Source organism: Brassica napus, chromosome C6 (genome assembly GCF_020379485.1).
Source record: "Brassica napus cultivar Da-Ae chromosome C6, Da-Ae, whole genome shotgun sequence".
NCBI lineage: Eukaryota > Viridiplantae > Streptophyta > Magnoliopsida > Brassicales > Brassicaceae > Brassica > Brassica napus.
The window spans coordinates 10876573-10891401 of NC_063449.1; the positions used below are offsets into that span (position 1 = coordinate 10876573).

General features: G+C 39.9%; 1 protein-coding gene and 1 long non-coding RNA gene across 2 annotated transcripts; one reads left to right on the top strand and one right to left on the bottom strand.

The window, feature by feature from the left end:
* The first annotated feature begins 3234 nt into the window (after nt 1–3234).
* LOC125588339 (putative F-box protein At1g55070) lies at nt 3235–4326 on the top strand. Its single transcript, XM_048759637.1, has 2 exons — nt 3235–3551; nt 3756–4326. The coding sequence occupies exons 1-2, from the start codon at nt 3235–3237 to the stop codon at nt 4324–4326; spliced, it is 888 nt and encodes a 295-aa protein (XP_048615594.1).
* A 2909-nt stretch (nt 4327–7235) lies between these two features.
* Nucleotides 7236–14829, bottom strand: LOC125588758. Its single transcript, XR_007324894.1, has 5 exons — nt 8054–14829; nt 7888–7967; nt 7664–7737; nt 7365–7473; nt 7236–7266 (listed from the first exon to the last, which is right to left on the bottom strand). It is a non-coding gene; the product is annotated as an uncharacterized LOC125588758 (long non-coding RNA).

Sequence of the window (14829 nt, forward strand, 5' to 3'; positions counted from 1 at the left end):
TACCCGAGATGATCAGAATTGCTCAATCACCTTCACAAAGGAGGAAGCCGGCGGGATCGATCAAACTCACTGCGATCCGCTCGTCATAGACCTCGTCATACGAGATCTGGAAGTCGGAAGAGTACTCATTGACACAGGAAGCACGGTCAATGTAATCTTCTGCGACACTCTCAATCGGATGAGCATCAAACTCGGAGAAGTAACTCCAACGCTGAAACCGCTCACAGGATTTTCGGGTGAAGTATCGATGACCCTCGGGTCGATTCAGCTACCAGTCATGGCCAAGGAGATCACAAAAATCGTCGAATTCGCGGTAGTCGATCATCCTGCCATCTACAACGTGATCATGGGAACCCCATGGCTCAACGCTATGCAAGCCGTTCCATCGACGTACCACCTGGGTGTCAAATTCCCGACCCCAAACGGAGTCGCAGCTATCTGGGGATGTCAGAAACAGTCGCGACTGTGCTTCCTCGTGGAGCACAAGTTAAGGCAGATGACGACCTCTGCAACGGCAAATCACAAACGCACGAAGATAGACAAATCTTCGACCAAAAACGTTTCGAGAAAAGACGATTTAACATCGTCTGCTGACGCAAACGCTTCGGGTGTCAAAACTCAGCACGAGTCCAAAGCCGCCACTACGACTCAACCGGAACATCCGGAAAAGAACGCTGACTCGGCCACGGTCATCACGATCAAGGCGGTCAGCACGGCGACAATCGCCTAGTAAAAACGCTTGCGGCATAAAATAGAACTACGAGATGGCTTGATCCTCGAAAGAGGTACGTAGGCAGCTCGTCGAAAGACGAGTTCAGCTATCCCCCTCTCTAAAAAGGGGGGGGGGAGTGGGTGCGTATACTCCCACATAGGAAAAGATGCGTTATTGTAATACGCGTCGCTACGTAGCGACCGAGCTCTTCCGAAACGTCGATACGACATTAGTCCATGCATTCTCGTCTACCCTGCGATGCTATCTCCCGAAGACTGTAGCGAACCCATTTCACGTTTCCCGCCATTCTAAGTCATCGATCAAACTTTACGGTAAAAGCCGCAGGAAGTTCACTCTTTATCGAAAGAAGCCGTAATAAACGCTTCGAGTCAGAAGACGGCCCAAAGGAGCCTAAGACATGACTCGAGGCCCAACTTATGATTTCTTAATCAACAGCCCGTAAGCCGCATGACGGTTTACACTTGGTTCGCGAGGAAAGATAAATGTCAAGTTTCCGTGGATAAATACGAAATTTGGAAGATAATTACGAAGATCAGAAAAAAATGGAATTTCTCCATTTTTATGCTATGGCGGCTTAAGGGCAGAAGAGGAAAAGCGTAAACCGACCTAGGAGCTAGTGTATGAGTCCTAGGCGAGAGGCATGGATGAGACTTTTTCAGAGCAAACTTAGCACTTAGAGCGATTTAGGCATATTTCCGTTTTTTGTCATTCGAGCTGCGATTCAACTAGGTTATTGCCGTCTTAGGGTTTTAGAACTAGGAATCTCGCCGACAGCTCTCGTAGCCCAGGCTCTTACCTTGTTGTAACTCTCAAACGCGAATTCGGAATAAGATCTACTTTGCTCTCTCTTCGATTTCTTATACTTTATCGTTGTCATTATTGTGTTCTGATTGCTTGGCGTGTGGTATTAGCAGATATCCGGGACCTCTGGGAAATTAGGGTTTTCCTAGTTTCTTTATTTAAACGGAAATCAACAGTACGAATTTCGGTTCCCACATTCCAAGAGCGATATCGTCTTATGGTCAGAGACGGGAAGATGAAGTCACTCAGCTGCGTAACGAGTTGGGCTCGACGCGAACTGCGTTCACAGCTCGTGTGGGTGGAGTCGAGGGCTTCTTGGACGTTATAGCGGCCACAAATCTGGAATGAGAGTCCTTGTTGAGGAACATGCGATGACAAAATCTCATTCCAGGCGAGTCATCATCCGACACACATGCCGACGCGGATGTAGAGAAGAGGAGTGACGAATTCTACCGGGCGATGAACGACCCGTAGTTTTTTTTTTTTACTTTTCGTTTGTTGTATTATATTCAAAACTTATTTATGTATAAAATATTTTCGTTTTTATTTTTATTTTTAAATTAGATTTTTATTAAAAAATTAAATAATTTTTATTATATTTTTTAATTCTGGAAATATCAAAATCGAAGTAAATTCGTAGCTAAATTACGACTACTTTACGTCGAAAAGTTACGAGGAAGTAACGAGCGAAATATTTACGTCAACACTACGAGGAAAGTGTAACGAGTATTTTACGTGGAAAGATTTACGTTGAATTTACGAGGAAAGGGTTGCGAGGTATTTATACGAGGAAACAGCTGCAAGGTATTTACGAGGAAATGGTTGCGAGGTATTTACGAGGAAATGTAGCGTCCTCCTTACGTGGAAAGTTTACGTGGTTTTTACGGCGAATACTGTTCTTTGTTTTTACGACGAAAGTCTCCTCGCTAATTTATGACGAATTGGCGAGGAAATCTGCGTTACGACGAACGAATAACGTTTCGTCGCTAATTCCTTGTAAAGCTTCTTTTACGAGGAAGTTACTACGAATTTGGCCGTCGTTAATATTGTGTTTTCTTGTTGTGAAAAACGACTAAAGGTATGTCTAGATTATTAGTTAGTGAGCTTAACCATTTATAAAATATAAAAATAAATTAAATATATGTAATGTTTCATTATTTATATTAAATATCATTATTCACAAATAATAAAATTTAGATTATTTTATTTTCATAAAATTCTATTTTGTAAATTATTAAATTTTTGTTTTTTGATGTTCCTGTATCCGGATGCTCTCAAAAGAGACCTGACTAGCGCTTGATGACTGTTCATTGGAGCTGAGCCGGGAACTTGCCGAAAGCATCCATAGAGGCCACCTTTTTTACCCTATTTTAATCGACGGTCACCGGGACTCGAATCTATGCGGCGGAACTTCACGATGAATAACCAAATCTTCACTTAAATTTTTAACAAATTTATTGGGCCTTAATAAAGGCTCAATTTGTTCCTTGTATTAATAAAGCCCAACTTTATTGAGTGTATCTCAAGCATAGGGATAGGGTTTATTGAAACTGAAGGATCGCAAACAATCCTGACAAAACGGAGGCGGTAAATCTTATGCGGATCCAGTAAATTTTATCAACGTTTGGAGGAGATATACACTAACATTTTGGTTGTGAAAAAACCCTTTTGTTAAACCTAACCGCAGAAGATCAGCATCGATGATGAGAAACCATAAGCAGCCGATCTCGGAGGTAAACCTAACCGCACCAGATCAAATAAACAATGTTCGAGCTCTGGAGGACAAAAGAGAGTACTTTGATGAGCTCCCTATTGATCTTGTCGAAGATGTCGATCAAGTCTATGGCAAAGTGTCGCTGCGTGTCCAAGCCCTGGTGTTCGATAATTCGCAGACCATATTACAAGGTGTTGTTCCCGACCACCAAACCTCCAGATCCACCGAGGTTCCTTTTCACCTTGGTCGAACAAGGAAAGTTGTTCTTCTACACCTCAAAATCCAAATCCAAATCCAGACGAGGTTACATCTCTTGTAGCCACTCTTCATCATATGATGCCCATCAAAGATGGGAGGATGAAACTGCTTGGCCCTGTCAACGGATTGTTCTGTCAAAAATATCTAGGAGATGATTCTATAGTCTTGGTGGTTTCTAATCCCATCACAGGAGAGTCTGTAACTTTGCCTAAACTGACAACTAATTAAGAAAGTGAATTCGGCAAAAAGCTACTTAGGGTATGATCCAATCGAGAAGCAGTTCAAGGTCTTGTCTATAACATGGGTGTGTGGTGGAAAAGACATGAAGAAGGAGGAGGACTTGTCTCCTCAGCATCAAGTTCTCACGTTAGAGAATGGAGGTAAAGATCTCTTATGGAGAAACATAGACTGTTGCAATAAAGGTCAGACTGAAATTGGTCGTAAAGGGCAGTGCATCATCAATGGTGTTTTGTATTATCCAACAAGTGTGGACAACAAAAAAATGATCGTTTGCTTTGATGTTAGGTCTGAGAGATTTGAGTTGATCTCATGGAGATCATCTAATCTGATAAACTACAAGGGTAAACTAGGTGCGGTTGATGATAATGATGTTGACCACTTTGCGCTGTGGGTTTTAGTGGAACGCGAATGGTCAAAGCATGTCTATGAAAAGTCTCTTCCGTGGAGGACATTACGTACGGCTTATGGACATATTGTTGGAGTGACTGATAGAGGTGAAGTTGTGTTCTCCCCAAAGTATGGAGTAAAATCTCCTTTCTACATCTTTTATACTACAATCTGGAGAGCAACAGTGCCGTAAGAGTAAGAGTTGATGGTCCAGGATTTGAGTGCTTGAAATGGAATCTGTTATACACGTCTTCAAACTATGTAGAGGCTGATGTAACTAGTGTTTTATTGGATTCTTATGCAGTTTCAGAGAGTTTTATTTGTTTACTTTAGGCCTGTTCGTTTCCGGAACGCACTGCGTTAACGAAGGCGATAAAAATATGCCATGATTAGAAGCTAGCGACACATGTTTGAGACGCAGCGTCGGCTTCAGCCGCTAATATTTACAGCGTCGATGAAAACACGGACACGATCACTAGCAATAGTCGCCGGCGGCAACTTACTACCGACCCTGCTATTAAATTTCTCCATCTTGTTAGTTAATTATAGCCGCTTGCGGCTTGACGCTGCGTCCGCGTCAACGTAAAGAACATGGCTTTTGTCTCAGCACGATATGCTTTGCTTATGATATCTCTCTCTCACTATTTATTGCGTTTAAGAGTTTTATATTTACTTGATCAGTAAATGTGCCAAGGCCCAAGAGTGTAGAAGTGATCTTTGTACGTTTACAGACAGATTTTGGGTTTTGTTTCATAGTGTAGGTGTAGACAAAACGAATGATCAACTTGTGGTATATCGTAGCGCGGGATTTCGGTTAATTATGTAGAATAATTTGATTTGAAAGTTTAATTGTTTATATTGTGAATTCTGTTTTAGATACAGTTCCATTTCTACGCACTCAATGCTTTCTCAGTTGTGTTTTTCTAGTTTTATTTATTTTAATTAAATATTTAGTTAATATTTATTTATATTTTAAAAAATATTTTTATATAATGTGTGAATCTTTATTCAGTAGTTCATCTTATTTATTTTTATGACCTCTTTCAACTGAAACCTTTTGATGGTAAAATATTCAACTTTAATTTCTTTGAGTCAATTTATAAATTTAAATGCAATTGCCTTTTTGAATAGTTAATTTCATGATTGTTATTGTTTATTTATTTATGATTTCTTTAGGTTAAATATTGTTTGATCTTTTTTTGATTGAAGGATTAATACTGTTTGATTTTTTATTAACCAAGTTCAGTCTTTTTACGATTAATTAAATTTTATAATATTGTTGAGATGATTTTAATAGAGCTACGTTTTTTATAGTCTATACTTTTGATATATATGCTTGTTTTATTTTAAGTTATCTATTTTTATTTATGTTTTATATGTTTTGCGAAGTTATTTAGTAGGACTCTTAAACTATTATATGTTGGGCTTATCTCCAAAATAGCACATTTCTAAGTTTATGTCACAAAAATAGCCCTCAAAAACTAAAATGACCAAAATAGTATTTTATCTTTTGAAAAATTTAATTTTTTTTATTTTTCAAAATTTGAAATCTTATCCCAAAACCACACTCCCCAATTCTAAACCCTAAACCCTAAACCATAAACTCTAAACCTTAAACTCTAAACCCTAAATCCTAAACCCTAAACTCTAAACCCCAACCCTTAACTATAAACCCTAAACCCTAAATCCTAAACCCACCCCTTAACTCTAAACTCTAATGTCTAAATTAATTTACCATTGGGGTATAAGTGTATATTTATCTCTTTTGATAAAACATTAAGTGTTATTTTGGTCATTTTTTTTAGAGGCTATATTTGTGACAAAAACTTTTTTAGTGTTATCCTAGTCATTTTTTCTTATACGTTTTCTGGAAAATTTCATCTTTATCTTTTTAATGAAAGTAGTAAAATATATACATGCAATAAGTCGTGTGTTTGTGGATTTTTAGTCTTTTCTATTTTGTTCACATAATCTTCTAGATAAAAATGTAGTGTTTGAAAAATTTAATTTTCTGATATCTGTAAATTTTCATAAAACTAATCCAAGCTTCTATTTATTTTAGTTTTTGGTAAATATAATTTCTAAATTTACAATTTTGCAAGTTCAAATATACCAGAGAAGTCCTAAACGATTATTTTTGATTTTAACAAATGAGGGACATGATGCAAAAATTCAGTAAAAAATAGCAGATGGGTGATATGCAGATTATTTAAATACGTATTTTTAAATGTAATATTAATAATGAATCAGATTTTTTTAATATTATATATGGAATATACTATTCAGTTTTAAATTTTATTAAAATAAGTGGGATATGTTTTTGATATTTTTTTATATGAAAAATTAGGAATTGTTTACAAAGTTTTGTTTGCCTAAACTTTGTAGTACTGTATAAAGTAATTGTTCAATAGTTGGCAAGAAAAAAGATAATTGTTCAATAGATTTATCCAAAGAATTTGTCGGTGTAATATGTTAAGATAATGTCAGCAAAAATAAAACATTATGACAGATAATCATTGACCAGAATAGTTTATTCACCTGAATTTTATGATCTTCAAACTCGACTGCTGGATGTTGTATTGCTTCTATCTTCCAAGCTTCGTTCGAGGAGTTGAGCATATTCTTTTCACAGTGTTCACTCTCAGACCAAACATCAGAAAGAAATCCTTTTCATCTGAAAAGCCAAATTATAATTTTGGAATACGCAATTTCATGGATGCCAGAGATGGCAAACTTAATCAGCATACATATGTAGCTGATTGTAGAGCTCGTAATAAAGTTGAATGGTGTATCAGTGGTAGAGACCCTTTTGTTGTGCTTATAAGGAAAAACTTCTATTTTGCCTCCTTCATCAAGTCACAAAAACGAAACTGGAGGCGATCACCAAACAAAGAGAATTAGAGATTTTTTAATCAAGTAAAACCAGGTTGTGATCCTTTGACATTAGCACAAGCAGTTCAGGTTAAATTCCAAAATCGCCAACTGGGATTTCAGAAGATATTGGTTTTTCCAACCCCTGCAGAGAATGAAGACGACAACAGTTAAAGTAATATAGACTCTACTCCACATATATAACCAGATTATGCACAGCAAAAACACATACAGTTTGCTAACCTCATATCCATCAAACGATCTGGAGAGTAACAAATAAAATTAAAGAGCATTCATTAATATGGGAAAAGATACATATCACACTAAGACCATAGTTTAAGAGCCTCCAAATAAACTTACCAAAAGCATGAACATGTGATTTCTGATCTTATTCCTCATTTCTTTCATTGTTTGCTCCTCTATCAGAAAAGAAAATGGAGGTTCTCTTCACCATATTTGTAATCATCAACTATACGAACCATTAAAAAAAATCTAAAGTTTAGTTGTACCTTATATATTCTAAAAGATCGTAAAAGAAAAAAGGTTGTTAGAAAGCCGACGAACTGGTTTTTCTTGATTCACCAGTTTTAAAGACTTTAAGCATTTAATAAAGAAACGTTTTTAAAATCAATGATTAGAAGATAAAACGTTTGGCTAACCGTATATCATAGTTCACCTCGACCCAGCATCGATTTTAGCAGATTAACAGCACCCACCACCCCATTAGTCGCACCTGAAAGGACAAAGATTCTTCAAAATCATTGCAAGATAAGTGTACATAATATTTCCATACAATCAAACAATGTTTCATACGTGCACAGACAACTGTGTGTGGATCTCATAGATAAACAAATGGTTTTGGCCTTCTGAGTGTGTAACTTACTTAAAATCCTTTACTCTACATTCTAATTCTCCTCAATATTTTTCTCCCGTAATAAGTGCAACCATATCGAGAGATATCAACTGAAAAAAAAATTGATTACCTTTAGTCAGCTGTTGTCCAAATTGTTAAAAAAAGAAAGATAAAAGTTTGGTACATAGTTGATTACCATTCTGTCATCTCTTCAGATTCTGTAGTCAACCGGTTGTCATCTCTTCCAGTCAGAGGATGCTTCTCTCAGATATCTGAAAATCCTTAAGGGACTGTTTATCATCAACAAAAGTGATGTGCCCCAGTCCGAGGATCAGTCCATGGAATAAGATCAGAATGAGGTTCAGAACGTCCGGAACAATGCAACTGAGGTTCAGTCCATCGATCGGACAGGACAGACTGATCGGGCCGTGTACCGACTCGACCCGCACACGTCCGGATTGGAGCTTCAGCATAACCCGCGACCAGATGACCAAATCAACCGTACTGAAGCTCGCCTTTCCCCTCCTGTTCGCCATGCTAAGTCCATCGGTCAAGCCAAAACTGAAGTTGGTAGAGTAGAATCCGAATCCGACCGTGGCCTCTCTCTCTTAAGTCGTTTAGGCCGAGCCGACGATCGTTCTGATGAAGTGATCCGAAACTTCGATCAGTTCATGAACTTTGAGCAGCCAAATCTTTCTAAGGCAAGACTCTTAAGGCTGTCTGATGACATAGCCTCCAATTGGCCCGGAACAGTCCATGAGAATCACCCGTCCGAACATGAAGACCGTACCGGCTGTGTACTGCTCCTTACCGCGGGACGTGCTGTCGGATGCACTGAATCTGGACAAGGGTAGCCGAAGGGTTCAAATCGACCAGTCAACATTATTTTCTGTGCTTTGACTAGATCTGGTCTTCTATCTATTTTCTATGTCTCTTTTTCATACATTTCTATTTAGTATCTTTGACTACAAGTTGTATAAGTATGAGAACACATCCATGAAATAAAGCAATCGATTTTCCTTATTCCTTTTTGAGTTTTCTCTCTTTGTTCTTTGCTTAGAACATCCTTGTTCTCTTGGTGAGGTTATCTCCAAGTGAATCCCTTTCTTTGAGCCGGACTTGTGTGTCAAATCAAGCGGCCATTGAAACTTCTGGTAGTATCATGGGTCTTCCGCAGCCCTTTGTGTCACTAAACAATCCATCAGTTCTCTATCTATTTAGATCGAGTTCATATCATCATATCCGGTTGAGTGTTTGTTCCTTAGGGTTCTTAAAGTGGTATCAGAGCCACTCTTCCGGTATCTCCTTTCATTCCATCTTTCTCATCTACCATTTTCTTCATAAAAATACTTCTTCTATCTATCTTAAATCCGGGCCCCTCTTTACCATCCATATTTAAAAAAAAAGATCTAATCAAAAAAAAAATAAAAAAAAATATATATATATATATATATAGATTTCGATTGTGGTTTGGTGGTGGAAGAGTAAGCCTGCTGGCCGAGGAGAAATCCGGCCTTGGAGGTGGTTAATACAGATTTCCCTTGTTAAATCTCTTATCTCTCTATCTTGTTCTTTGGGTGGTTCACTTGGGATTCTCATTTTTGGGTTATCTAGTTTGTTCTCTTAGAACTTTAAGGGAAACACTTTTGTGTGAATACCAAATTGAGTGAAACACGTGTGTGGGCAAAGTTAAACACCTGAGAGTGTGAGGTTTTATCTAACTCTCTGTGTTTAAGATTTTCAGGAAAACCATCAGTAGTGGAGAAGAAATGAACCGTCCCGGAAACTCTATGGCCGGCTTGTCTAACTTGCAAATGAGAGATTTGAATGATTCTATGACTAACTTGTTGAATACAGGTTTGAAACAGATCCATCAGAGACTTGATGAGCTTCAAATCAACCGGTCAACTTGATCTCAAACCGGAGCCAGGCGCGATCGACCAAGGAGACGCAGCCGATCCGACCATGACATCCAAGAGGAGGAGTCCGAAGATGAGGACGACCGATCCATCAACCGGCCTAGGAGAGGACCTAGAAACCAAAACCAAGGTGATGTCAATCCATTTGCTAGAAATGATCGAGCTGATAATGGTTTGGGTGGATTGAAATTGAAAATTCCAAGTTTTGAGGGCAAGAATGACCTGGATGCTTTTCTAGAATGGGAAAGAAAAATTGAACTTGTTTTCGATTGTCAAAATTTTAATGATCTTAGAAAGGTTAGGCTTGTGGCTTCTGAATTCTCTGGCTCTGCTATTAATTGGTATGATCAAGTTGTGACTCACAGGAGGAGAGCAGATGAAAGACCAGTTGATACTTGGGCCGAGCTCACCATGATCATGAGGAGACGCTTTGTTCCTGATCACTATCACCGCGATCTCCAACACAAATTGAGATGTTTGCTGCAAGGAACCAAGTCAGTTGAGGAATATCACCAAGAGATGGAGATCCTCATGATCAAGGCAGATGTGAATGAACCCCTAGACGCCACCATGGCTAGGTTTCTCACCGGTCTCAACCGTGACATCCAAGATCGTATGGAGCTTCAAGAGTACGACAACATGGAGCAGATGTTACACAAGACTATTCTGATCGAACAGCAAGTCAAAAGAAAGGGCATCTCTAAACCGTCCTTTGCTCCCAAACCCTCTTTTACATCCAAAGCCAACTATCAAGATAAGGGTAAGTCTTCGACCACAACAAATAATGCTTTTAAGACTAATGCCCCTGCTCATGTTGATAGAGAAAAGAATGTGGAAACTTCAAAACGAACCCGAGACATTCAGTGCTTCAGATGTCATGGCCTTGGCCACTATGCTAATCGGTGTCCAAACCAAAAGGTGATGGTTCTTTTGGAGAACGGAGAAGTAGAATCCGAAGATGAAAAGGAGGATCTTGGACCAGTCTTTGATGAAGATGAGACACTTGATTACCCAGCTCATGGCCCTCTCCTTGTTGCTAGAAAACCAATGGACGATGCCTATGGCCCCATTTTCGACCAAGAGGTCGATGGCGTGATTGACGAGTTCTGCTCGACCTTTCTAGAAGATTCTGGTCCGATCTTTGATGAGGACAGCCTTGAATGTCCGGCTCATGGTCCACTGTTGGTTACTATAAGATCCTTGAGTGTGCAACCAAAGATCAACGACAAAGAACAAAGGGAGAATCTCTTTCATTCTAGATGTCTCATTTCAGAAAAAGTTTGTTCTTTGATCATAGATGGAGGTAGTTGCACTAATGTGGCTAGTGACACCCTTGTAAAGAAACTTGGGCTTGTTACTCGGCCTCTTTCTCGTCCTTTCAGGTTGGAGTGGCTCAATGAATCTGGAGAACAATACGTAAAGGAACAAGTGACCGTCCCCCTTACCATTGGCCGATATGAGGACGAGGTTGTTTGCAACGTTCTGCCCATGGATGCATGCCACATTCTTTTGGGCCGGCCTTGGCAATTTGATAAGAAGGCTGTGCATGATGGTTTTACAAACCGACACTCTTTTGATCACAAGGGAAAGAAAATCACTTTGGTTCCCTTAACTCCTTTGGAGGTTCATCAAGATCAAGTCCAACTTAAGAATGGTCGAGACCAGGAACCTAAGAAGGACAAGCCTGAAACGTCTACCAGAAACTCTAACTTCTTTATCAAAGAAGGTCAGATCAGGAAGTCTCTTTGCTCTCAAAAGCCATTTCTTTTACTTGTGTATAAAGAATCTCTTATGGTTTCTTCTTCCTCTGACTTTGCACCGGAGATTCCGAGTGAACTTCTAGATGTTTTGCAGGAGTATTCTGATGTGTTTCCAGATGAGAATCCTAAAGGATTGCCACCAGTAAGAGGCATTGGGCATCAGATCGACTTCGTCCCGGGCGCGTCTCTACCTAACCGACCAGCGTACCGCACCAATCCGGTCGAGACCAAGGAGCTTGAGAAACAAATTGGTGAACTACTTGAGAAAGGTTATATCAGAGAAAGCCTTAGCCCTTGTGTCGTGCCTGTCTTGCTCGTACCAAAGAAGGATGGCTCATGGAGGATGTGTGTGGACTGTCGGACCATTAATAACATCACGGTCAAGTATCGACATCCTATCCCTCGTCTTGACGATATGCTTGATGAACTTCATGGTTCTAGAGTCTTTTCTAAAATTGATTTGAAAAGTGGCTACCATCAGATTAGGATGAAAGAAGGTGATGAATGGAAAACCGCTTTTAAAACAAAACTAGGTTTGTATGAGTGGCTTGTTATGCCCTTTGGTCTCACAAATGCACCTAGTACTTTTATGCGTCTAATGAATCATGTCTTAAGATCGTTCATTGGTCACTTTGTTGTTGTTTACTTTGATGATATTCTTGTTTACAGCAAAAACCTTGATGAACACCAAATGCATCTAAAATCCGTTCTTGAGGTCCTTAGGAAGGAACGCCTATTTGCTAACCTTGGAAAGTGTTCTTTTGGCACAGATCATGTGGTCTTTCTAGGTTTTGTTGTAGGTGCAGTTGGACTTCGAGTGGACGAGGAAAAGATCAAGGCCATTCGAGACTGGCCGAGTCCAACTACCGTGGGCGAGGTGAGAAGCTTCCATGGCCTGGCCGGGTTCTATAGACGTTTTGTTCCGAACTTCAGTACCATAGCAGCCCCACTTACGGAGGTGATCAAGAAGAACGTTGGGTTCAAATGGGAACAAGTTCAAGAAGAGGCATTTCAAATTCTCAAAGGGAAGTTGACTCAAGTTCCTTTACTTGTACTTCCTGATTTTTCTAATGCTTTTGAAATTGAATGTGATGCCTCCGGAGTTGGTATTGGTGCTGTGTTGATGCAGGACCAAACACCCATTGCCTATTTCAGTGAAAAGCTTGGAGGAGCTACGCTCAACTATCCCACCTATGACCAAGAGCTTTACGCATTGGTGAGGGCTCTTCAAACATGGCAGCACTATCTTTGGCCGAAGGAGTTCATCATCCATACCGACCACCAATCCCTGAAACACCTTAAGGGCCAGCAAAAGCTAAACAAGAGGCATGCTTGTTGGGTGGAGTTCATTGAGACGTTCCCTTATGTGATCAAATACAAGCAAGGTAAGGAGAATGTCGTGGCTGATGCCTTGTGTAGAAGGTATACTCTTCTCTCGACCCTTGAAACAAAATTACTTGGTTTTGAGTTTATCAAAGATTTGTATGCATCTGATCAAGATTTCAAAGAGGTTTTTCGAAAATGTTTCAAGGTTGCTTATGGAGAGTATTTTCAAAACTCGGGATTCCTATTCTGTGATAACCGCTTGTGTGTGCCCCAATGTTCTTTGAGGGAATTATTTCCCAGGGAAGCTCATGGAGGAGGTTTTATGGGACACTTTGGTGTTAAGAAAACTTACAAGGCGGTTCATGATCACTTCTATTGGCCAAGCTTGATGAAAGGTGTGGAACGGATCTATGGCCGATGTGTGGTGTGCAAGAAGTCTAAATCCAAAGCTTCAAATCACGGTTTGTATTCTGCACTTCCTATTCCTTCTCATCCTTGGGTAGACATTTCTATGGATTTCGTGTTTGGATTGCCAAGGTCTAAGTCTGGACGAGATTCAATCTTTGTTGTGGTAGACAGATTTTCGAAAATGGCTCATTTTATTCCTTGCCATAAAACTGATGATGCCATACAAGTTGCTAATCTGTTCTTTAGAGAAATTGTTAGATTACATGGAATGCCTAAGACCATTGTATATGATCGTGATGCTAAGTTCCTTAGTTATTTTTGGAAAACTTTATGGTCTAAGCTAGGAACGAGATTGATGTTTTCTACAACTTGTCATCCACAAACTGATGGTCAAACTGAAGTTGTTAATCGAATCTTGTCTGCCCTGCTTAGATCTTTGGTTAAAAAGAATCTTAGACTTTGGGAAGAATGCTTACCACATGTTGAATTTGCTTATAATCATGCAATGCATTCTGCTAGTAAGTTTTCTCCTTTTGAAGTTATTTATGGGTTTAATCCTTTGTGCCCACTTGATCTTTTACCTTTGCCTTTGAGTGAAAGAGTTAGTACTGATGGCGAAAGGAAGGCGGCCACTATCAAGAAACTACATGAACAAGTTCGTGCAAACATTGAGGCCAAGACCGAGATCTATAAAAGTTATGCCAATCAGAAAAGAAAGGAGGTTATTTTCAAAGAAGGTGATCTTGTTTGGGTTCCCTTGAGAAAGGAGCGATTCCCGGAAGAAAGAAAGTCCAAACTTATGCCTCGGGTCGATGGTCCATTCCAGATCCTTAAAAAGATCAATGACAATGCTTATCAACTTGATCTTCAAGGTAAGTATGACATTTCTTCGAGCTTTAACGTTTCTGATCTTTCCCTGTTTCTTGTCGATGATCCGGATTTGTGGTCAAATCCTTTTGAAGAAGGAGGGAATGATGTGCCCCAGTCCGAGGATCAGTCCATGGAATCAGATCAAAACGAGGTTCAGAACGTCCGGAACAATGCAACTGAGGTTCAGTCCATCGATTTGACAAGACAGACTGATCGGGCCGTGTACCGACTCGACCCGCACACGTCCGGATTGGAGCTTCAGCATAACCCGTGACCAGATGACCAAATCAACCGTACTGAAGCTCGCCTCTCCCGTCCTGTTCGCCATGCTAAGTCCATCGGTCAAGCCAAAACTGAAGTTGGTAGAGTAGAATCCGAATCCGACCGTGGCCTCTCTCTCGTAAGTCGTTTAGGCCGGGCCGACGATCGTTCTGATGAACTGATCCGACACTTCGATCAGTTCATGAACTTTGAGCAGCCAAATCTTTCTAAGGCAAGACTCTTAAGGCTGTCTGGTGACATAGCCTCCAATTGGCCCGGAACAGTCCATGAGAATCACCCGTCCGAACATGAAGACCGTACCGGCTGTGTACTGCTCCTTACCGCGGGACGTGCTGTCGGAAGCACTGAATCTGGACAAGGGTAGCCGAAGGGTTCAAATCGACCAGTCAACATTATTTTATGTGCTT